Raw genomic sequence first — 24486 nt, 5'->3', positions numbered from 1 at the left:
AGAAAAAGTATCCTAGAGAGTTCTTATCACTTATTATCCATGGAATTCCTCAACCGTGTGGTTTGCTCGGAACATAATGACTGTAAATAAGGAGGTTTTACTTTAGTTCATTTATCTTTTTTATTTTACAAACACTGGAATTTATGTTTTAAACTCATATCAAGAACGAACTATTTAGTTGAGATTTATAAGGAAAGAGGTTTCAGTCTTTATGTTTATACTAAATAAAAAAAAAACTTGTAAATTATAGTCTTGTATATTTGTTAGGGGTATATGTAGAACCTTTTCATCCTAGGCAGTGCCAAGAACTTTTCTGTTTCAAGGCTGATAATTCATGTTTTTTCTATTTACAGATGATGACTTTCTACAGTCGGAGGAATCAAGTGACGAGGAAAACTTTGTCAGCACCTATTTGCTATGTGGTCCTCCTGGTGTTGGGAAGACTGCTGTTGTCTATGCTCTTGCTACTGAATTAGGTTACAATGTATGTAGTTTCTTGTTGGTGTACCTTGTACAGTATATTATTTGACAAATTTGAATTATTAGCCGAGTATCTTTTGGGAAATAAAAAAGATCCTTTGGAAGTTGGCCTTAATTAGCTGATCCAGAAAGTATACTGTAGACAGTAGTGTCCAACAGCTTATAAACAAATTAATGAAAAAGGTTAATATTCCCTTTATTTCCTATGATATTGATATGTGATATTACATGCTTTATTATAGGATGCAGTTAAGGGGACCGTCCGCCATGGGGTATTGACATAACAACTTTCAGAAATCGAAAATCGTTTTATTGCTTCTATGTGTGCTTAAACATATCGTACATGCTCCCCAGAAGTTTCAGCCAATTATTTTTACAAATAACGAAGATATAGCGGTTTTTAAATGATGACGTCATCCTTACTGTGTCGTCTGCATGACTGAGTTTGACAAAATCGTCTTTGTGTGTTAATTTTGTATATCTATAGTGATTTTTCACTTATGTTTCAAGCTATCGAACGTCTGGCAGAAATGGAAGGCATTGGTAGAGGTAGTTGAGCGAAATCTAGTCCTACAATAACAGAAGCCAAAGTTTCCAAAGATGTATAGATGTTATAATGCATGTGTTTGTTTACTTGTAGTTCGTATGTACATTGTGTTTCCACAACATCCTCAGGAACTTTACAGCAACGCCAATGTTACCTAAGGTTATAAAAAGAACAAATAGTCAATCATTTTTCCAAACAATGAGGATATAGCGGGTCTTTAAATGATGGCGTCGTCTGTATGACTGTGTTTGACAGATGCGTTGTTTTCTCTCTCTCTCTCTCTCTCTCTCTCTCTCTCTCTCTCTCTCTATCAAATTATTTAGAACTGCCATTTATACAAATACTATAATAACAATGTTCAACTCTCTCTCTCTCTCTCTCTCTCTCTCTCTCTCTCTCTCTCTCTCTCTCTCTCTCTCTATCGAATTATTTAAAACTGTCATTTATACAAATACTATAATAACAATGTTCAACTAACTCTCTCTCTCTCTCTCTCTCTCTCTCTCTCTCTCTCTCTCTCTCTCTCTCTCTCTCTCTCTCTCTCTCTCTCTCTCGGGTAGGTGAATGAAAACTACCAGCTACGAGAACATCAGCAAAGTTTCCAAAGACATTTAGAAATTATAATGCATGTGTTTATTTACTTGAAGTTCGTTTGTTGATTGTGCTTTCACAACGTCCTCTGGAACTTTATAGCAATGTCAATGTTACATAAGGTAATAGAAAGAACAAAAAGTAAGTGGAGAACAAGAAAAAAAGAACCAAGAAAGAGGGAAGCATGAATAAGAGTACAAAGCTGAAAGCTGCTAACTAAAACACTGGCAACAATTAGAGATCGCTGGCAACTCATAACATAGGAATAGTAAACTGAGGGTTCAAATACCTCGTTTAGGGTGCATTTATGTAGGAGTAAACAATAAAAGTTATCATATTAATATTATCTTGATTTCTTTTAGAAAAGAAGCGAAAATGTGTTGCAAATCTTTGGGAGCTCATAACTCAAAAACATACTTATTCACACTTAGGTACATTTTTCTCACTTATTTGTTCTTCGATATTAGAGAGAAAGATATCGTTGAAAAAAAGAATAAAAATCCCACAATTCTGTCAGACAAAATTTTGTTTTTCTTTTTACATTTTTTTTCACGATTATTTTCCATCTAGACGAGGAAAAAAAAATAAAAATTCATTAAAAAAAACAGAAAGGAAAATCAAAATACAATTCGGTTGATAGAGTAGTTTTTATGGTATAAGTTTCAATACAATTGGTATTATAGTAGTGGGGAAAAATGTACCTAAATGATTTTTTTAAATCATGATTTTTGCTAATAAATCCAAAAGTTTTTGATGAAATGACTTGAAATTTTTATATGATGAAGGTATTATATATGTCTAAAACATATATAGAAATGGTGTAATTTGATTCTTTAGAAAAAAAAAATGGCGGATATGGCGGACGGTTCCCTTAAGTGAAACATTAGTTGTAGGTAAGTCTTGTTTACATCAAATACAGCTGTTTGTTCGTTTGTTAAAGTGTTTCGCATAAGGTTGGGCAATCCTAAACAAACAAATGAACTGCTGTATTTGTTATAAACAAGATTTTCATAAAACTGATGTTTCCCTTATCTGTATCCTATAAAAATGCATGTAATGTTCATATAGTATTAAGAAATAAAAACAGTGGATATTTAATCTCTTCCATTGTTTTTGTTTATAAGTTAATGGGCACTACCGTCCATGTGTTTCGGATCAGCTAATTAAGGCAAACTTCCAAAAAATAAATTTATATCCCAAAAGAAACAGTGAATGCTTGAACTATAATTTTATCATAATATGGTAAATAGTCTTATTTAAAATACTTTTCTCATATTTTATTTACTGTCGAGTTTAATAGCACATCAAAGTTTACTGGGGTTTATTACATTTAAGTTAACCATGCATGATAATTTATAGTTTTTAGGTTTGCAGTGCTTGATTATACAGCTTAGGAAATAACTAATTTTTCTTCGAATTCTTCCGGTAGTTTTTGTGAAATTTGGTTCTCCTCAAAATCTGAATGCACCATCTTGCACTTACTATATACTCAAGAATTCCGTAGTCTTATACATATAAAATCGTTTTATAAAAATAAAAAAAAAATTTAAATTTTCCCTCCAGTTCCGGACATAGCTTTCCTCGATTCCAAACAGCTCGGCAGCTATGAAAATTTTTTTTTTTCACCTTCAGCTTCAGCATGTTGTTTATATTTAGCAGTACATGACCTTGAACCTATCCTCAGGACAAGCAAGTGTATAATGTTGAAATAACCACTGCAGATATTTATCATCATACGACGATTGAAATACAAGCAAAACTGCTGTTATCAGATTCTGTTGTCTATAACAAAACTGCTGTTTTTCATTCAGTTTTTATTGTGGCTGTGTGCGTTTATGCAATGATTATAACATTGTCAACGATACTTTTATGATTTTCTTTTACTTTTTTTCAAATAAATGAATTTTATAGCTATAAATTATCGATCAAAATATTTGTAACTTGAAATTTTTGGTTTGTAAATTGAAGCATTGAACAAAATTATTTCATTTGTATCTTTCAAAATTCATACATCGGGGCATGGGTTTATAGGAATGTTATATCTGGTGTTCCTCCAGAGTAGTGTTTTTTAATTTACTTTTCATACTATATATACATATGGGGTTATGCTGGATAACAAGCTTGTTGCACATGCAGATGATGCTTCTCTCTTTACTTTAATTTTATCTCTTGAATGTAGATTTGGGGTTGCTAAAGTCCTTAATAAAGATCTAGCTAAAATTAATGCATGGTGCAAATTATAAGGAGTGAAGTCGAACCCTAACAAAACTCAAGTAAGATTGTAAGTAGGTCGAAGGCAGTGGCTCAACATGTAGATCTCAATATTGGTAAGGTTTCTTTAACTCTATCATCATCATCTCCTCCTATGCCTATTGACACAAAGTGTCTCAGTTAGATTTCGCCAGTTGTCTCCATTTTGAGCTTTCAAGTCAATACTTCTTCATTCATCATCTCCTACTTCACACTTCATAGTCCTCAGCCATGTAGGCCTGGGTCTCCTAACCCTTCTAGTGTCATGTGAAGTCCAGGTGAAAGTTTGGTAAGTTATTCTCTTTTGGGGAGTGCAAAGAGCATGCCCAATCCATCTACATCAAACCCTCGCCATGATCTCGTCCACGCATGGCACTCGAGTAATATCTTCATAGTTTCATTTCTAATCTTGTCCTGCCCTTTAACTCCCAATATTCTTCTGAGGTCTTTATTCACAAATCTACAAAATCTGTTGGATATTATTTCATTGTCATACCATGACTCTTGTCCATATAGTAACACCGATCTCATTAAAGTGATATATAGCCTGATTTTTTTTATGTAATTTCAGGTAATTTGATTTACAAATTTTATTTGACCTAGCCATTGTCTGATTTGCTCTTTTCAATCTTTCATTAAACACCAATTCTAAAGACCCTGCAGATCATAGTTATTGAATATTTGAAAAATTCCACCTCACTAATCCTTTCTTCTTCCAATGATATTTTTTCTTCCATTGCATATTCCATTGTTGTCATCTCTGTCTTTCTATATATCTTGAGCCCAACCTCATGTGATATTTCATGCATTCTGGTAAGCAAGCTTTGGAAGTCATGTGGTGTTCTGCTATTAAAGACATCATCATCAGCATACTCTAGGTCAGCCAATTTCCTGTTCCAATCCAATGCAATCTGTCTCCACCATCCTCAACTGTTCTATGCATTTCAAAATCCATGAGGAAAAACAACCTAGGTAACAACACATTCCCTTGGAGCACTCCGTTGTTCACTTGAAATTCATTTGATAAGACTCCACTAACATTAACTTTGCACTTGCTATGCTCATGAGCAGACTTAATCAAATTTACACATTTAAGAAGAACTCAATAATAACATAGGACTCTCCACAAAATTGGCCGTTGCATACTATCAAAGGCTTTTTCATAGTCCACAAATGCCATCAAAAAGGGATTTCTATATTCTACACATTGCTGTACCACGTGTCTTTTTGCAGTCATACTTGTCCATCTCTCAGCTTTTCATCAATCTTCTTCTCTAGTCTCTAGAATAAGCTTGGTATATATTTTCATGACAACTGACATAGGCATTGATTCCTCTATAATTTTTGCAATTAGTCAGATCCCCCCCCCTTTTTTTGTGGGGAGGGGCGTATTTTCACGAATAATCTTAGCTCCCATTTATCAGGTTTTTCCTCTTCATGCCACATTCTAGGAAATAATCTTAAGTATTCTGGGGATCACTTCATTTTCGGCCAATATTATTTCGGCAGTTATTCCATCGTATCCAAGGGCTTTCTATCTCTTTAAATTTTTAATGATAGTTTCGACTTAAAACACACTGATTTAATTCATGGGCACATCAAGGTACTCCTCAGTTTCAGGGTACAGGTAGGCCATCACTAGTCCGGCAACTTCAGGACCAGAAGGTTGCTGGATTATCCATTTTTCCGGATTACCCATGTATTATATAGGTAGTCATTGACTTATGACCGATATAGGGATTGTTGCGCATCGTAAGTCGAGGAAGTAAAGTTTCCGAAGATTGATTATGACGAGTCATTATACAGCAATCATCTAAGTCCTATTTTATCAAAATGTTCATACTGCATATCATTATTCCATTTTCTTGTTTCATAGAATATCGTATGCTCTATTAAAACATTTTTGTGTTCTATTTTTCAATCTCGAAAGAATTTTGAACATCAAGCCTTACTAATTTGTTTACCTTTAGTTATGATCAACTGATCCGAAGGTCTTGCTACCGTATCGAAAGATTGAGCACATACGGCTGGCGTATTTTATATATTATTGTGTTATTTATTCGAAATATCTTCATGATAAATATTATATCAGAACCAATATGTTACTGGATATCACAGTTTTCATACAGTTTGTTTGTAGCCCAGGCAGAGCTAAGACCTCCCCCCTTGGAACGTGGTTCGTGTCCTCAGGTCTCTGAAGGGCTTCTCCCATGAACCACTACGCCAGGCCTCAGATCGCCACCTCACGTGGAAGACGGTGTTCCTGCTCGCTCTGGTTTCGGCCAAGAGAGTCAGCAAACTTCATGGTCTATCTGCTGATATCTCCCACTCTAGGAAATGGGGGGAATTAATCCTCAACTACGTCCCTGAGTTTGTAGCTAAGACACAAAATCCGGGTGTACCGGACTCCAGGTTCGGCCCATTTCGGATAGAGAGTCTTCGTTCTGTAACCGAAGATCCAGACCAACTGTTACTATGTCCAGTAAGGAGTCTGAGGTGTTACTTAATAAGAACAGCAAAAGCTCGCCCCCGTGTACGAGCACTTTTTGTCAGCATGGGGAAGGTCAAGAGGAGGGTCACGAGGAATACAATTTCCTCCTGGATAAGGAAAGTACAGTAATCGAATACGCTCTATATCCAGATCCTCCTCTGTCCAACCGACCCAGAGCTCATGACGTCAGAGACATTGCAACGTCTCTGGCATTCAAGAAGAATTTTTCTGTGGCACAGGTATTGTAAGCGGGTGTGTGGAAGCGTCAGACGACCTTCACAGCCCACTACCTGAAAGACGTAACCCACAGGAGCATGGAAACCTTCTCCATTGGTCCTGTGGTGGACGCACAACAAGTGATCTAATACCTCAGGCTCCTTGATGGACAAGTAGCAGAGGGTTGATGGCTGACATTACCTGAGTTAGTCTAGGGTGAATGAAAAAAAGGTCTGGCTCACTTCTTTCTTTCTCCTTCTCCCCCCCTGGGGAAACAGCTCCGCAAGACCGAAGCATAGCTGACCTCACCCCTCTGCAGGTAAGAATCATTTCCCTTGTGCATCCTGAGTATGAATGAATACTTTGTTACATCACCAATACCTCTTGAGGGAGGGTATTGGATATGTCTTAGAATCCTCGGGTTCCTACTTAAAGACAAGCCACGAGTCTCTCTCACACAAGCTTCAGTAGGCCGCTATCAGTGAGTTACCTTGTAACTACTTTGATTTTAGCGAGGGTAGGGTTCCTACTAATTAAATCAAAATCAATTAGAAGGACCCCGGGTCATGACCAAGGCCAGTTGGTAGAACTTCCTCCCTCCTAAGAGTAAGTCACCCTATAAATTGCGAAGGTTTGTATTTGTGTCAGAACAAATAACAAATTTGGAAATAATTTGTATTTTTCCTAACATACAAACCTGGAGCTATTTATACAAATTGGCTCGCTACTCTGTCCCCCTAGAAGTCCTGCCAGAAAGCAAAAGTGGTTACTCAACAGACAGGTGTGAGTGAGCGGGGTAGTTAATCTACCCCAACCCCCTCCCACTAACTAGCCGATGGGGTAATTATCCCTCACTAAAATTGTCTTGGCTGGTTTTCAGCGTTGCCGAAAGTAATACCCTATAAATAGCTCCAGGTTTGTATGTTAGGAAAAATACTAATTATTTCCAAATTGGTTATGTTTCTGCTTACTGTAAAAAATAAAATCAGCTAAAAGTGTTACCTTTTCCATTAGACAGTGGGTGACAGAGCCATGTGGTTTAAGCAAAGGGGTCGGTGTGAAGGAAGTAGTAGACAACAAAAGCTGAAGACTTGAAGGTATCCTAACTTGTTATTATTACTAGCCAAGCTACAACTGTAGTTAGTAAAGCAGGATGCTATAAGCCCAAGTGCACAATGGGAAAAGCAGCTCAGTACAGAAAAAAAATAGAGAAGCAACTCATAAATATATTTAAGAAGTAATGGAAATAAATAAAAGCTATAGAATATTTAAAGATCAGTAACAATGTTAGAATAGATCAGTCATGTATAAACTATGAAACGAACTTAATGACTACCTATTCAACAGAAAAGCATTTGCAACAAGTTTTGAACTTCTGAAGTTCTACCGATTCAACTTCCAGATCTGAAAGATCATTCCACAATCTGGTCACAAAGAACTGAATAACGGTACCAGAGATTAATAGCCAGATCAAGAATAAGAAAGTTAATACTCCGCAAGTTTTTGTCCAACAAATCAAGATCAGAATCAGCAGCTTTGGAAAACCAAACAGGAGAACATTACTTAGAACATGGTAGAATGAAATAATTAAAACATTCTGGTAAAGGTTTCTTTAATGATGAAATAGTATTCCTCTTCATTTGAAGTATAAACTATGAGCCCCAGCTCTCAGTTCTAAGTCATATCAGATTATTTTTCCAGAGTTTATAATCCTCTTGTTTCTTTCCCCAAAATAGCAGACTTGTTCATTATTCTGCTCTTCCTGGAGCAGTTCTTGTTATCAAACAAACTCTAGAGAGTAATCCATGGGACATTGATGTATGTGGAGCTATCACTATGAAAGACTCCCGCCTCTCTTTGAAAAGGCCTAATAGAGACAGGACTTCTCCATTATCCAATGAATCTTGAATAGGGGCCTTTATGCTTTAGGAGGCATTTTGCTTGTAATCTGATTTCTTTTGGTATTTGAATCATCAGTATTTTCTTCTACACGTTCCATCTTCAAGAAGTGCAAGCGGGTTGATTTTGTGGTAGTGTCACTTAAACACAGGATGGTCTTCAGCAGGCCTAGCTTCTGCTCCTGGATTTTTTACCTAAACTACAGATAACCAACACAAATGACATAATCACTGCTTTATTTCCTCTACAATTTTGGCATTAAATAACAGCCTTCTCCTTGGTCCTATGAAAGCCATTTGTCACAACTATAAAAGGACTAGGCATTAAAAACTTGAGGTCTGTTGACCCTCTAGCAGAAGAAAAATGTTAGCCTTCGTTCCTTCTAGCTAAGGCAGATCGTCCTTCATAGTCTATTCATCTATTTCCGAGGATGTGGGTGACCATTAGGAGTGACTGTATATGAGATCAGGGTCATCTCATCTTTCTTAGCATTTAGAGGCATGTTGAGATGACTGACATTATGAATACAGTGGAACCTCTACACACGAACGTATCTACATCCGAATTTTCCAACATCCGAAGTAAAATTCAAGCAATTTTTCGACTCTACACCCGAATTTTATTTCGACACACGAAGTAAGCAATTTTCGTCGTACCGGTTGTATCCGAATTTTTCGACACGCGAAGTACAATTCGAACACGTTCCTACTCTACACCCGAATTTTTTTTTCGACACCCGAAGTAAACAATACCCGTGCACGTAGATGGTACTCATAGCGCCGGATGTATTTTTTATTTCTGCCGATAGAAGGCAGCATTTCTACCTCGGAGGGACCCTCAATTAGCGTGGCTTGGGACATTCCTCTGTTCTCGTCGGCTTCGTGTGGTTGTGCCCTGTGCGTTCTGCTATTAGCTGTGTTTTAATCGTGGTTTTTTACGTTCATCCTTTTACGGTATTTTATGTAAATCATGGGTCCTAAAAGGCTTAGTTTCGCAGGTGATAGTGGTAGTGGTGAGAAAAGGAATAAGGAAATGCTTTCTTTAGAAGTAAAGCAAGGAATTATTGAAAAGCATGAGCGTGGCGTCAGTGTGAGTGAACTTGCAAAAGAACATCACGACGAACCTACTACAGAGGAGCTCAAGGAATTCCATGCTATGTCTGAGTATATGAGTGATGACAAGGAAGGGATCGAGGAGGTAGAACATGTGTTAGGTTCGGCGCAAATAAAAGAGGTGTTAGGAAAATATCAAGACGTGGTCGACTTCATCGACAAATACCATCCAAAGAAATTGCAGGTTTGTCGTGTAGTTTCGCAGTTTGACGATGTTTCCCTAACTTATTTTCAAAACATTCTGAAAAGCTGTACCAAGCAACTTTCTATCGATAGCTTCTTTAGAAAAAACTACGAAGCGAACTCGTGATGAAGAGGAAGGAAGTGGTTCAAAGAAAACTGCAAAGATTGAAGAGAAAAAAATTCAATCAATTTTAAGTGTAGAGTGAAAGTGATTAAAATTAATCATCAAAAAGAAAAAGAGGAAATGTAAAAAAAAAATATAAAATATAAAAATAAAAAAAATAAATAAGTTCACTTAGTGTAAGTTAGAATAAGTTACGGTAGTGTACGTTTATCGTAGTCAACCTCTCTACCTCCCCGCCTCCTGTCCGTCTCCTCTCTGCGTAGCAAGAACAACACCTGCGCTGGACTTTCTAAGGTAAAGTGACGCTAAAAACCCCTATGTGCCAACGCTAGCAGGGACTTTAAAGTCAAGCCCTTACTGGTTTACCATTCTGAGAACCCTAGGGCCTCTAAGGCACAGAATGTGGATAAGGACCAGCTTCATGTTTTCTGGCGATCCAACTAGAAGGCCTGGGTCACTAGGCAGTTCTTTGTCCAATGGGTTAACCAAGTTTTTGGTCCTTCTGTGAAGAAGTATCTTCATGAGCAGAAATTGCCTTTAAAGTGCCTGCTATGCCTTGACAATGCACCCGCTCACCCCCCCAGACTTGAAGATGATATCGTCGATGAATTTAAGTTCATAAAGGTGTTGTATCTTCCACCGAATACCACCTCTATCCTCCAGCCCATGGACCAGCAAGTCATCTCGAATTTCAAGAAGCTCTACACCAAGCACCTATTCAAGCAGTGCTTTAATGTCACGCAAAGCACAAACTTAACTTTGCGTGAATTTTGGAAAAGCCACTTTAACGTCGTGCACTGCTTGAAGATCATAGATCAGGCTTGGGTGGGAGTAACTCGACGGACACTGAATTCTGCCTGGAAGAAGCTGTGGCCTGATGCAGTTTCTCCCCGAGATTTCGAGGGTTTTGACCCAGAACTTGGTCCCGTGGTGGGTGCAGCGGAAGATGTAGAGGAAATCGTCTCCCTTGGCAAGTCCATGGGTCTGGAGGTCGACGCAGATGACATCACGGAACTCGTCGCCGAACATCACGACGAACTTACCACAGAGGAGCTCAAGGAACTCCATGCTATGTCTGAGCACATGAGTGATGACGAGGAAGGGATCGAGGAGGTAGTTCATGTGTTAGGTTCGGCGCAAATAAAAGAGATGTTAGGAAAATATCAAGACGTGGTCGACTTCATCGACAAATACCATCCAAAAATATTGCAGGTTTGTCGTGTAGTTGCGCAGTTCGATGATGTTTGCCTAACTCATTTTCGAAACATTCTGAAAAGCCGTACCAAGCAACTTTCTATCGACAGCTTCTTTAAAAAAACTACAAAGTGAACTCGTGATGAAGAGGAAGGAAGTGGTTCAAAGAAAACGGCAAAGAGTAAAGAGAAAAAAATTCAATCAATTTTAAGTGGAGAGAGTGAAAGTGATTAAAATTAATCATCAAAAAGAAAAAAAGAAAATGTAAAAAAAATATAAAATACAAAAATAAAAAAAAAATAAATAAGCTAAGTTAGGTTAAAGTTCACTTAGTGTAAGTTGGAATAAGTTACGGTAGTGTACGTTTATCGTAGTCACCCTCTCTACCTCCTCGCCACCCGTCCATCTCCTCTCTGCGTAGTAAAACCAATACCTGCGCTGGACTTTCTAAGGTAAAGTGACGCTAAAAACCCGTTTCTTATTTATTATTTCTTGATAATTATTCTTTTTTACATGTCTATTATCTAATTTAGAGTGCATATTGTCATGTGTAATTATGTGTAGTAATTTATTAAGGAGTTATCATAGGGTTTTGGGCTCAACCACGGATTAATCCTATTTCAATGTATTCTTATGGGAAAATTCGTTTCTACATCCGAACATTTTCTACATCCGAAGTCGGTTGTGGAACGGATTAAATTCGTATGTAGAGGTACCACTGTACTGGTATGCAGAATTGTCATGCAATCCTTTTCCTCTCTTACCATCTAGTCATTATAAATAATGTTTAAGGATGATTTTACACTGCATGTCATCTTTTACAGATTGTTTATTCATCATTCCTTATAAATAAACTTGCTGGATAAATGGATCTCTGTTTCTTATTTGTTACACCAAAGCACTGACTCATTGCTTTACACACCTGTGTGTCCAATAACGGTACCTCCTGAAAATATTTTGGTTGCTTGGCACATGCTCCACTACATCCATAAATTCTCATAGAAACCAATCAATTGGATACTGTCCACCTGCCATTGCTTTACTTTACTTACTTTACTTTAAGGGCTGCTTTTCTGGTCCTATACAGCAATGGAACTCTACACTGTATGGGACCTCTACAGTCATTTTATCATGTTCCTTCAAAATCATTCAACATTTCACACTGCATATTGCTCATTTACTGTCAAAGCACTTAGAGAATAAGAGTCTTCAGTTTCCTCTTGAAAGCCTCAATATTTTCAGTCTTTTGGATGACTAGTAGAAACTTATTGTATTGTCTGGCGGCCATATATTTAAAAGGCTCTATAGCCTACAGTAGACATGTATCAAGGTTCCAATAATTTGAAACCATCTGTAACTATTCCGGTATCAACATGATTTGTTGGCTACACAATATGTAACAATTCTCTTAGATATTTTGGTCTTCTGGTTCTGATAACTTAATGGATTATTGTGCGTATTTTAAACTCAAGTCTCTCTTTAATAGGCAGCCAGTGTAAATCAATCAGTATAGAAGTGATCCTTTCTCAAGGTGGGACACTTTTTATCAGTCTTGCTCCTCTGTTTGGCATGCTTTGTAATTTCTTGAGTTTTACTTTTGGTAAATTGTAGTAGATGGAGTTACAGGAGTCAATCCTGGTAATAACACAGTTTATTACAAGTTTTTTTTTTGCAGAATGTTCATCCAGGTACTTCTTTATAAAAGGAATGTTTCTAAGATGATAACCAGCAGTTTTTACTACATTATTTATTTGGGCATTGAAAGACAAATTACAGTTAAAAGGCACACCCAGATCACGAACTTTACTAGATATCGGGGCAGAGTTGTTATTTACTGGTATGCTTATTTGAATATCACCCAAGTTTCTTACGCAATTTTCTTTCTAATTACCATAAACTCAGTTTTATTTTCATTTCAATTTAGTTTTTTTGACCGTCATCCATTCCCTAACACTGGCAAGAATTCGGTTTTGAATTTCAATAGTGTTGTGTACTGTATATCATTTATGGAGAAGTAATATGGTGTATCATCTTCAAATTGTTTGAACTTCACTCCATGCCTTTGCAATATTTTCGACAGAACAATAACATAGATACTGAATAAGATTAGGCCCAGTACACTCCCCTGAGGTACCCCACTGTTTAAAGGTTCATTTGATGAATAAGTTTCTAATTTGCACATAGTACTGTAATTTCTGTCAACCAAGTAGTCTTTCAGGAATTCAAAAGCTTGACTATCAATACCAATGGACCATAGATCATTTAGTAGCGGTTCATGTGCAACTGTATCAAAAGCAGCACCATGATTAAGTAATATTAAAATGCTGCATTTGTTTTCATCCATCATTTCCAGCATATCATTTACAACAGAACATATAACTGTCTCCGTAGAGTATAATTTTCTGTAAGCAAACTGATGTTTGGCAAAGCTTCTATTTCTTCTAATTGACTAATTATTTGTTCAAGAATTACATATTCTTTCACTTTTGAGATAAAGGATAGATTCGAAATAGGTCTATACGAGCTTAATTCCTGATAATCTAAAGCACTTTCCAGAACTGGTGTGACTATAGCTATTTTCTCAGATTTGGGAAACTTACACTCATCGATGTTTGTATTGGCTATTCTTGTAATTATATCAGCTAGACTAGAAAATTTTGCTTTCTCCAGTTACTTCAGATATTGGCATTGGATCGACCGCACAGTTTTTTCTCTGCTTTCTTGATATTCCTGGTGATATCGTCTAGTGTTATATTATTGAATCTCGTTAATTTTATGTGCATCTGGTTTTGCATTAATCTGCTTTTGAATATTTGTAAATGACCTAGTCATATTTTCTATTATGTTTTTAAAGAATACTATAAAATTCTTTGCTAGTTCCTGGTTACTGTACCCCTCTGGTAGCCTTTTTTCATTTACATTTCCCATTGTACCATTTAGAAGATCATATAACTTATTTATGTCTGTTGCTGCTTCGCGGATCTTTCTCTTATAGTATTCACTTTTTTTTTACCTTTTGAATTGGTAATTATATTGGTACATTGCAGATTTGTATTCTACCCACGTACTTTCAGTTTTTAACCGATTCCATTTTCTTTACTTCTTTTTTTCCATCTTTTTCTCTAAAGTCTCCAAAGAGATTGATCTTTAACAATTTTAGTTTTATCCATCTGTGGACACATGGTATCATATTCACTTTTACATACTTTATTATATATGGTCATAAGGCAGTCAGTGCACATAGCGCCCAACAAAAGTTGGTTATCATGATCGCAGGGAATACAGTACTGATAGCATCATTTATTTTCTTTATAACTACTTCAATAAATATAAAAGGATAGAAGTTTGATTTATGTCTAAAGTTTATTTTTTTGTTCTTATTATGTATTTTCTACTTGCGTGGGAATTTTTACTGCAAATAAGCCCTCTATGTAACTGATAGGTTTTTAGAAAGGTTCATTTTTTTAATAGAGTTGCCTAAAAATAACTGCTTAAGTAATATGTTTAGATAATAGCTATCATTACTTTTCAGTGGTCAATGTTGAGTGCAAGTTGTAGAAAATACTATATTTTCAATATTAATCTTACCCGATGATCATGTAGCTGTCAACTCCGTTGCCCGACAGAAATCTACGGTCGGGATACGCCAGCGATCGCTATCCAGGTGGGGGTGTACACAACAGCGCCATCTGTGAGTAGGTACTCAAGTACTTCTTGTCAACAAGAACTCAATTTTTCCTCTGTCGTGCCGCCGGCAAGACCTACTTGGATACGCTGTTGATTCTGGAGTTGTTGTTCACGATTTGGTGATGTATTCACTCTAGAGTTTAGCCTTCGCTATTCAGGAAGCTTTATCATTAGCTTAGCAAGCTTTTGGAATTAATTTAGCTTAATTTTTAACGAACTTTGCTAGTTTTTGGAATTCCCCCTTGACTACTTCTTAAATTCAAGATGTCTGACCAGTCTCAAGTCCCTAAGTACAGGCAGTGTAGCGTTAGGACTTGTGCTAGGCGTCTTCCGAAGGCCTCTATAGATCCTCACACCGTTTGTTCCAATTGTAGGGGTAAATCCTGTCAATTGGAAGATCGATGTGGGGAATGCGCTGGGCTTTCGGAATTCGATTTTAACGAATTCCTCAAAAATGCACGTAGGTTAGAGAAGGAGAGAATCAGGAGGAGTTCTTCTCGCTCTGTGGATTTTTCCTCTCCCCATGCCCCTCAACCTTTTCCTTCCCCTGTGGTGGTGACTCCCGTACCTGCTACTAGTGCTCAGCCATCCATGGCGGATATGTTGCGTGCCATTCAGGCTCTCGGTGACAAAGTGGAGTCATTGGCTAATGACCGTAATCAGCTCTTGGCAGATGTCAGAGAGCTGAAAGCGAAAAGTGCAGTGGGAAGTGTTATCAGTGCTAGTGATGTGAAAAGTGTCAGTGTCAGTGTTGCGCATGAGGGTACATCTGTGCGTGCCAGTCGTCCTCCCAGTCCGGGACCTCTTACAAGCTCCCAAGCCCAGGGGAGAAGCAATGTCGAAGGACCAAAGGGTTCGGCAGGTCTTGATCGGCGCACGGATGTATCCTCAGTGGTTGCGGACGTATCTGTCAAAGATCGTCCCATCCACAAACAGACGAATGAGCCCTTACATTCCTCGTCTGTGGAAGAAGTTTCCAGGAGGAAACGATGGACCAAGGTTTCACGACCGCTCAAACGTAAGGTCCCTTCCGAGCGAGTCCAACGGCCCAGGTGTAGCCACTGGGTCAGTTCGGACTCGCTGCAGTCATCTGATGACTGCACACCTCCCAAGAGAGGTAGAGTGGTTCCACAACAGGCTACTGCTCCGTCTGTTGTTGCTCCAACCACGGTAGACCCTAAGTGGGCCATGCTGCAGACTATGCAGTCTCAGCTTGCGGCATTCATGCAGGAGTATCATGCTGAGAAGGTTAACACTGCACCTGTTAACCTACAACCCGCCGAGGTTGTGCGCTCAGCAGATACTGCGGCTGCCTGCTCCCACACTCCACCTGTGAGAGCTCCACCACCGATGCGCAGTCCACCCTGCCAGACGCATGTTCTTGCTGCACCATCCGTTGACATGCGTGAGCTACCGCATCAGCAGTGGGAAGGTGCTGTAGAGCTGCCGGGTTCCAGCACTATGCGGCATTCTCCGCAACCCATGCGGCATGCTCCTCATACCATACAGCATGCTCCGCATACCATACAGCATGCTCCACAACCCACCGCAGTCCCTCCCACGCACCAGCACTCTGCTTTTGTTGTTGCCAGCTCGCAGACTGACCAGCAGCGGCATGATGTTGGATCCGCAGCTACGCATGCACCCGTACTGCCGGATTCAGCCGTTCAGCTTTCTGCTCTGCCTTTGCCACTTCCTACTCAGCTTTCGGATGATGGAGTATCGGATGATGAAGCTGCACATTTGGATGAACCACACTCTGACTTTGAAGGGCCCAAGTCTACGCCTCCCTCCTTAGACTTTCGTAAAGTCCTTGCCTTGTTCAGGGACTTGTATCCTGAGCAGTTTGTGTCTGCAACCCCTCGCTCTCCTCCCTCAGAGTTTGCTCTGGGCATGCAGTCTGCTGCGCCTGCCTTCACCAAGCTTGTTCTCGCTCGTTCATCTAAGAGAGCTTTGAGGGTTATGGGAGAGTGGTTGCATTCCAAGAAGCAACTGGGAAAGACTGCTTTCATCTTTCCGCCTACCAAGCTTGCTTCCAAGTCGAGCGTCTGGTATGCCACGGGAGAGGAACCCGGCTTGGGAGTTCCTGCCTCTGCCCTGGGCGACTTCTCAAGTCTGGTTGACTCTCCCCGCAGGTTGGCTATGAGACGATCGAAGATCTGCTGGTCCTTTTCTGATATGGATCATCTGTTGAAGGGAGTCTTTCGTGCCTTCGAGATCTTCAACTTCCTCGATTGGTGTTTGGGAGCCTTAAGCAGGAAGACTTCCCCTTCAGATAGGGACTCTGCCATGCTGATCATGTCTAGCATGGACAAAGCCATTCGGGATGGGTCTGGTGAACTTGCGGCTTCGTACGTGTCGGGAGTGCTCAAGAAGAGAGAACATCTTTGCTCCTTCTTATCGGCTGGTATCACTCCTTGCCAGAAGTCAGAGTTGTTGTTTGCTCCTCTCTCCAAGTGTCTGTTTCCGGAGGAGCTGATTAAGGGGATGGCTGCCTCTCTTATCCAGAAGGATACCCATGATCTGATGGCATCTTCTGCACGTAAGGCTAAAACCTTACCTTCCGTGCCTAGACCCTTCCGCCCTGCAGCAGTAGACACTCCTGCAACTAGGTTCATCCCGCCCTTTCGTGGCAGAACCTCCAGCAGAGGAGGTACCCGTGCCGACAGTCACCGTGGCAAATCCAAGAAGGGTTCCAAGTCCGCAAAAGGCAAGTTTTGACTGCCTTCCTCTCCAGACAGCAGTGGGAGCCAGACTCAAGACCTTCTGGCAAGCTTGGGAGAGCAGAGGTGCAGACGCTCAGTCTGTGAAGTGGCTAAGGGAGGGATACAGAATTCCGTTCTGCCGCAGTCCCCCTCTAGCTACATCTCCCATCAACCTCTCTCCCAACTACAAGGAGAAGGACAAGAGGCTAGCGTTGCAACAAGAGGTGTCGCTCTTGCTACAAAAGGAAGCGGTAGTCATAGTCCGGGACCATCAATCCCCGGGCTTCTACAACCGTCTCTTCCTGGTAGCGAAGAAGACAGGAGGTTGGAGACCGGTGCTGGACGTCAGTGGTCTCAATGCTTTTGTCACCAAGCAGACGTTCACGATGGAGACGACGAAGTCGGTCCTAGCAGCGGTCAGGCAGGAGGACTGGATGGTCTCGTTAGACCTGAAAGACGCGTACTTTCACGTCCCCATCCATCCAGACTCCCAACCTTTCCTAAGGTTCGTCTTTGGAAAGGTTGTGTACCAGTTCCAAGCCCTGTGCTTTGGCCTAAGCACGGCACCTCTTGTGTTTACCAGACTGATGAGGAATATTGCGAAATTCCTTCACTTGGCAGACATCAGAGCCTCCCTCTATTTGGACGACTGGCTTTTAAGAGCTCCAACAAGTCGTCGCTGTCTGGAGAATCTCAGATGGACTATGGATCTGACCAAGGAACTGGGCCTCCTGGTCAATATAGAGAAGTCCCAGCTCGTCCCATCCCAGACCATTGTCTATCTAGGTATGGAGATTCAGAGTCGAGCTTTTCGGGCTTTTCCGTCGGCCCCAAGGATCAATCAAGCCCTAGAATGCATCCAGAGCATGCTGAGAAGGAACCGATGTTCAGTCAGGCAGTGGATGAGTCTTACAGGGACACTTTCATCGCTGGCCCAGTTCATCGAGTTAGGGAGACTCCACCTCCGCCCCCTTCAGTATCATCTAGCTGCTCACTGGATAAAGGACATGACGCTAGAGGCGGTCTCAGTGCCTGTTTCCGAAGAGATGAGGTCTACTCTAACGTGGTGGAAGAACAGCATTCTTCTCAAGGAAGGTCTACCATTGGCTGTTCAGACCCCCGACCACCGTCTCTTCTCGGACGCATCGGACACGGGCTGGGGTGCGACACTGGACGGACAGGAATGCTCGGGCACATGGAATCAGGAGCAAAGGACACTTCACATCAATTGCAAGGAGTTGTTGGCGGTTCATCTGGCCTTGATAAACTTCAAGTCCCTCCAGCTAAACAAGGTGGTGGAGGTGAACTCCGACAACACCACAGCCTTGGCTTACATCTCCAAGCAGGGAGGGACTCATTCGAGGAAGTTGTTCGAGATCGCAAGGGACCTCCTCATTTGGTCAAAAGATCGAAAGCTTTCGCTGGTAACGAGGTTCATTCAGGGCGATATGAATGTCATGGCAGATCGCCTCAGCCGGAAGGGTCAGGTCATCCCCACAGAGTGGACCCTTCACAAGAATGTTTGCAGCAGACTATGGACCCTGTGGGGTCAGCCAACCATAGATCTTTTCGCTACTTCGATGACCAAGAAGCTCCCGATGTATTGTTCTCCGATTCCAGACCCAGCAGCAGTTCACGTGGATGCCTTTCTGCTGGATTGGTCCCATCTCGACCTGTATGCGTTCCCGCCGTTCAAGATTGTCAACAGGGTACTTCAGAAGTTCGCCTCTCACAAAGGGACACGGCTGACGTTGGTTGCTCCCCTCTGGCCCGCGAGAGAATGGTTCACCGAGGTACTGCAATGGCTAGTCGACGTTCCCAGGACTCTTCCTCTAAGAGTGGACCTTCTGCGTCAACCTCACGTAAAGAAGGTACACCCAAACCTCCACGCTCTTCGTCTGACCGCCTTCAGACTATCGAAAGACTCTCAAGAGCTAGAGGCTTTTCGAAGGAGGCAGCCAGAGCGATTGCCAGAGCAAGGAGGACATCCACTCTCAGAGTCTATCAGTCTAAATGGGAAGTCTTCCGAAGCTGGTGCAAGGCGAATGCAGTTTCCTCAACCAGTACCACTGTAACCCAGATTGCTGACTTCCTGTTACATCTAAGGAACGTAAGATCCCTATCAGCTCCTACGATCAAGGGTTACAGAAGTATGTTGGCAGCGGTATTCCGCCACAGAGGCTTGGATCTTTCCACCAACAAAGATCTACAGGACCTCCTTAGGTCTTTTGAGACCTCAAAGGAACGTCGGTTGTCCACACCAGGCTGGAATCTAGACGTGGTTTTAAGGTTCCTAATGTCATCAAGATTTGAACCGCTCCAATCAGCCTCTTTTAAGGACCTCACTTTAAAAACTCTTTTCCTCGTGTGCTTAGCAACAGCTAAAAGAGTCAGTGAGATCCACGCCTTCAGCAGGAACATAGGTTTTACATCTGAAACGGCTACATGTTCCTTGCAGCTCGGTTTTTTGGCTAAAAACGAGCTTCCTTCCCGTCCTTGGCCTAAGTCGTTCGAGATCCCAAGCCTGTCCAACTTGGTGGGGAACGAACTAGAGAGAGTACTTTGCCCAGTAAGAGCTCTTAGGTACTATTTAAGAAGGTCAAAGCCATTACGAGGACAATCAGAAGCTTTATGGTGTGCTATCAAGAAGCCTTCTCTACCGATGTCTAAGAACGCAGTTTCTTACTACATCAGGCTTCTGATTAGAGAGGCACATTCTCATCTGAAGGAAGAAGACCTTGCTTTGCTGAAGGTAAGGACACATGAAGTGAGAGCTGTTGCTACTTCAGTGGCCTTCAAACAGAACCGTTCTCTGCAGAGTGTTATGGATGCAACCTATTGGAGAAGCAAGTCAGTGTTCGCATCATTCTATCTCAAAGATGTCCAGTCTCTTTACGAGAACTGCTACACCCTGGGACCATTCGTAGCAGCGAGTGCAGTAGTAGGTGAGGGCTCAGCCACTACATTCCCATAATCCCATAACCTTTTTAATCTTTCTCTTGAATACTTTTTATTGTTGTTATTTGGGTTGTACGGAAGGCTAAGAAGCCTTCCGCATCCTGGTTGATTTGGCGGGTGGTCAAATTCTTTCTTGAGAAGCGCCTAGGTTAGAGGTTGTGATGAGGTCCTTTAGTATGGGTTGCAGCCCTTTATACTTCAGCACCTAGGAGTCGTTCAGCATCCTAAGAGGACCGCTAGACTCAGTAAGGAAGACGTACTTAAAAAAGGCAGAGTAATAGTTCAAGTCGACTTCCTTACCAGGTACTTATTTATTTTATGTTTGTTATTTTGAATAACTGATAAAATGAAATACGGGATACTTAGCTTCTTTTGTTAACATGTATGCTGGTCTCCACCCACCACCCTGGGTGTGAATCAGCTACATGATCATCGGGTAAGATTAATATTGAAAAATGTTATTTTCATTAGTAAAATAAATTTTTGAATATACTTACCCGATGATCATGAATTTAAGAACCCACCCTTCCTCCCCTTAGAGAACCAGTGGACCGAGGAGAAAATTGAGTTCTTGTTGACAAGAAGTACTTGAGTACCTACTCACAGATGGCGCTGTTGTGTACACCCCCACCTGGATAGCGATCGCTGGCGTATCCCGACCGTAGATTTCTGTCGGGCAACGGAGTTGACAGCTACATGATCATCGGGTAAGTATATTCAAAAATTTATTTTACTAATGAAAATAACATATTTTTTAAATTTGTTAAAAAAGGAAATCAAAGAAAAGAAAAATGGTTTAAAGGATATTTAGGCTACAAATGATAAGTAATTGGATGTAAAATTGTTAATGTTTTTAGTATCCTTATGGTATATTTTTATTATGATTGTCATTGATTAAACTATACTTATATTTGATTTTCTTTTGGAGGTGTTGGAGGTAAATGCATCTTCAAAGCGGCCTGGTAAACATGTTATGAGTCAATTAGCAGAAGCAACTCAGTCGCACTCCGTTTCCAATTCATCTAATCAACCTACAAATGCAATAGCTTCTCTGTTTGCAACGAAGAGCACCACTAAATCAAAATTGATGAAAAACAAGGGTAAGATTCACTCCTTTGTTTTATGTGTCCTGTATCAGATTTGTTGCCCTTTTGTTATTTAATTGTTTATTGTAATTATGTTGATTATTGTATTCATACAAATTACAAAACCTCATTATCATGTCTAATTATATGGTTGATACAGTGTAGTAGTTACACATGACGTGACACCTTTAAGATACTGTATAAGGCTTCCAGTCTTCCCTCTGAGGTCTTCTTATACCTAAACCTGGTTAATAGGTTTTTGTACCTACTTGTATACAAACCTTTTGTCCTCTCTTCAAGGTGTTGGAATGGCTATATAATCTATAACAAGGTGGGTGATGGAAATGAATGAGTAGATAAGGCAGCTAAGGAAGCTTCAGGGCTACTTAACCCATCCCCAATAAGTATTCCATACAAAGACCTTAAAAGTAAGATACATTTTCAATGGTGGAATAAGTGGCAGTCTTGATGGTCTGAACTGACCATCAATACAAAATTGAAACAAATCCACCCTTCCATGGATAAATGGTCACATTGTAATTCTACAAGTAGGAGGAATAATATCACTTTGATTAGACTGCCTATTGGCCTTACACATGCAACCTACAATTATTTAATGAAGAGTGGGGAAGGGAGACAGGCCCCTCTTTGAAGTACCTGTCAAGCGACAATAGATATTAAACATAATTTAGTCAATTGTCCTGTTTTTAATCTTTAGAGGAGAACACTTTACTCCAGGACAAACCTTTAAGAGATGTACTGGGGGAAAATTGGAATACTCTGAACTTGGAAAAAATCTATAGAGTATTTGTTTATATTACAAGCTTTGATTAAATTTATTAATTTATTGTTTTAATCCTTTTAATCCCTTCTTATTTTGAATTTAGATATTATTGTATAAATTTTGTGTGATTGGTTTTTTAAGTTGAAATTATAAAATGTTTTGAGAGTACGGGTATGATTGACTAATTTGGATCATATAGTGCTGAATGGCCTTTGATGCCCCAGTGCTTGGCTTCGGCCCTAAATTTAATTTTATTTTCAATTCAATTCTATAACAAGGTATAGTAGTTGGTTAATGATAGGGGGAGCTAGGGGAAGACATGGCCATCCACTTATTACAGAATTGTCACTTTTGTCCTTGGTCGCAGAGTATGGGCATACTGTTGCTCTGCTCTTTTGACTGTTGGTGCTTTGTTGGGTATTCACAAATTTCTTATGACGTGAAAATTCTAAATTTTTTTACCATGAAAAATTTCCAAACATTATGAGTCAACGAATAATATAAGAGCTATAAGAACTGTTATTTTAAAGCCTAGCATATACTAAATACGTTTGTTGATAAAATAACTTTCCTTAGTCGTGATTGAGGTTTGTAGGTCATTTAGTAAATATGTATTCTGCCCAACTTTCAAGAAAGCTAGTCTATATATTTACAGTTTTAAAGGTTAGATTTACTTCCTTAAATGGTTTGTCTTTGTTATAGAAAATAGTATTTAGTACCGTAGCATAAATAAAATTAAATTACCTTGTATTTTTGTATACAAGTCAACCTTTAGATAAGAAGAGGTCGAAATTTAAGGCAAATTATAAGTGCAGTATAAGATGACATATATTACAAATCCATCCGAGTATAGGCTAATTTAGCAATAACGAGTATCTTACCAAATATTGGTCAAGCAAAGACGAAGTTAGTACAGTTCAAAATAAACAAATTGAATCCACCTCTATAACATTTTTCTTACACATCTCCTGAAAGGGAAACTGTCGTTTCTTTACATTTCATCACCCATCACAACAAATGAACGAATGCATTTACCTATACAATTATGACTAATGATACTACTCAATTTTTTTTTCTATGTTCAGTCTTGTGTCACTAGGTTTGTGGCAATTAGATGATAAATGATGGGAGGGGGAAAATTAGACGACTTTTACATTGTAAAGAGGATTTATTGTCTAAGTTAATTTTCACAGAAACATGAGCAGAAATCTTCAATTTGCATGAATGAATCTCTCTAATGGAACTCTAAATTTCTAATTACATAATAGAGGGAATATAGGTCTCTCGCTGACTTTCAGATTACTGGAACAGTAAGTAGTAAAATGCTCATAATTGTAGATAACAATGAATCACTTATAAGTTACAGACACACTCAGGAACAGACTTAGAGGGGAAACGGTTAACAGCAATACATTACAAATGAGTACAGTATATGTTGTTCGTCTTGTTAAGTATCGACACCAGCCATGGCCCAGTCAAGCCTACCATGGGGAATGAGTCTACAGTTAGTAGGTTGGTCAGGGCACCAGCCACCCATTGAGATACTACCACTAGAGAGTTATGGGGTCTTTTGACTGGCCAGACAGTACTACCTTGGATCCTCCTCTCTGATAATGGTTCATTTTTCTTTTGCCTTCACACTCACATCGAATAGTCTAGCCTATTCTTTACTTCTTCTCCTCTATTCTCATACATTACCAAATAATTCTTCTTCACCCAAGGGGTTACTGCACTATAATTGTTCAGTAGCCACTTTCCTCTTGTCAAGGGTAGAAGACACTTTAGCTATGGTCAGCATGTCTTCTAAGAGAAGGACACTCCAAAATTAAACCATTGTTCTCCACTCTTGGCTAGTGCCATAGTCTCTGTACCATGGTCTTCCACTGTCTTGGGTTAGAGTTCTCTTGTTTGAGGGTACACTCGGGCACGCTGTTCTGTCTTGTTTTCTTAAAGTTTTATAGTTTATATAGGTACAGTCAGACCTTTATTAATCACGGTATCTTGTATCCAATAATAAGGCACGTAATATTTACATTTTAGTATTGTATTTATAATTAAAAACACAGCGAATTTTAATCACATGCATTGGTTACATTCAAATCTGCTGATCAAATCTGCGTAGTCCATTGTCAACCTATATTCACTTTCTCGTTATTATCCCACTGATATAACCATTCACT

At 39.8% G+C, this 24486-nt stretch overlaps 1 protein-coding gene across 2 annotated transcripts in view; it reads left to right on the top strand.

Annotated features, from left to right (window-relative positions):
- Positions 1–24486, top strand: part of LOC137652318 (ATPase family AAA domain-containing protein 5-like) — a 334913-nt gene that overhangs the window by 230839 nt on the left and 79588 nt on the right. For both annotated transcript variants that reach the window (XM_068385648.1, XM_068385649.1), the window contains exons 12-13: positions 354–484; positions 21366–21537. In XM_068385648.1, the coding sequence (XP_068241749.1) occupies positions 354–484; positions 21366–21537 (303 nt within the window). The remainder of the gene's footprint in view (positions 1–353; positions 485–21365; positions 21538–24486) is intronic.

This window comes from Palaemon carinicauda, chromosome 13 (assembly GCF_036898095.1).
Source record: "Palaemon carinicauda isolate YSFRI2023 chromosome 13, ASM3689809v2, whole genome shotgun sequence".
Taxonomy (NCBI): domain Eukaryota; kingdom Metazoa; phylum Arthropoda; class Malacostraca; order Decapoda; family Palaemonidae; genus Palaemon; species Palaemon carinicauda.
Note: the sequence above shows the minus strand (reverse complement) of the source record. Positions and strands in the feature narration are given on the sequence as shown.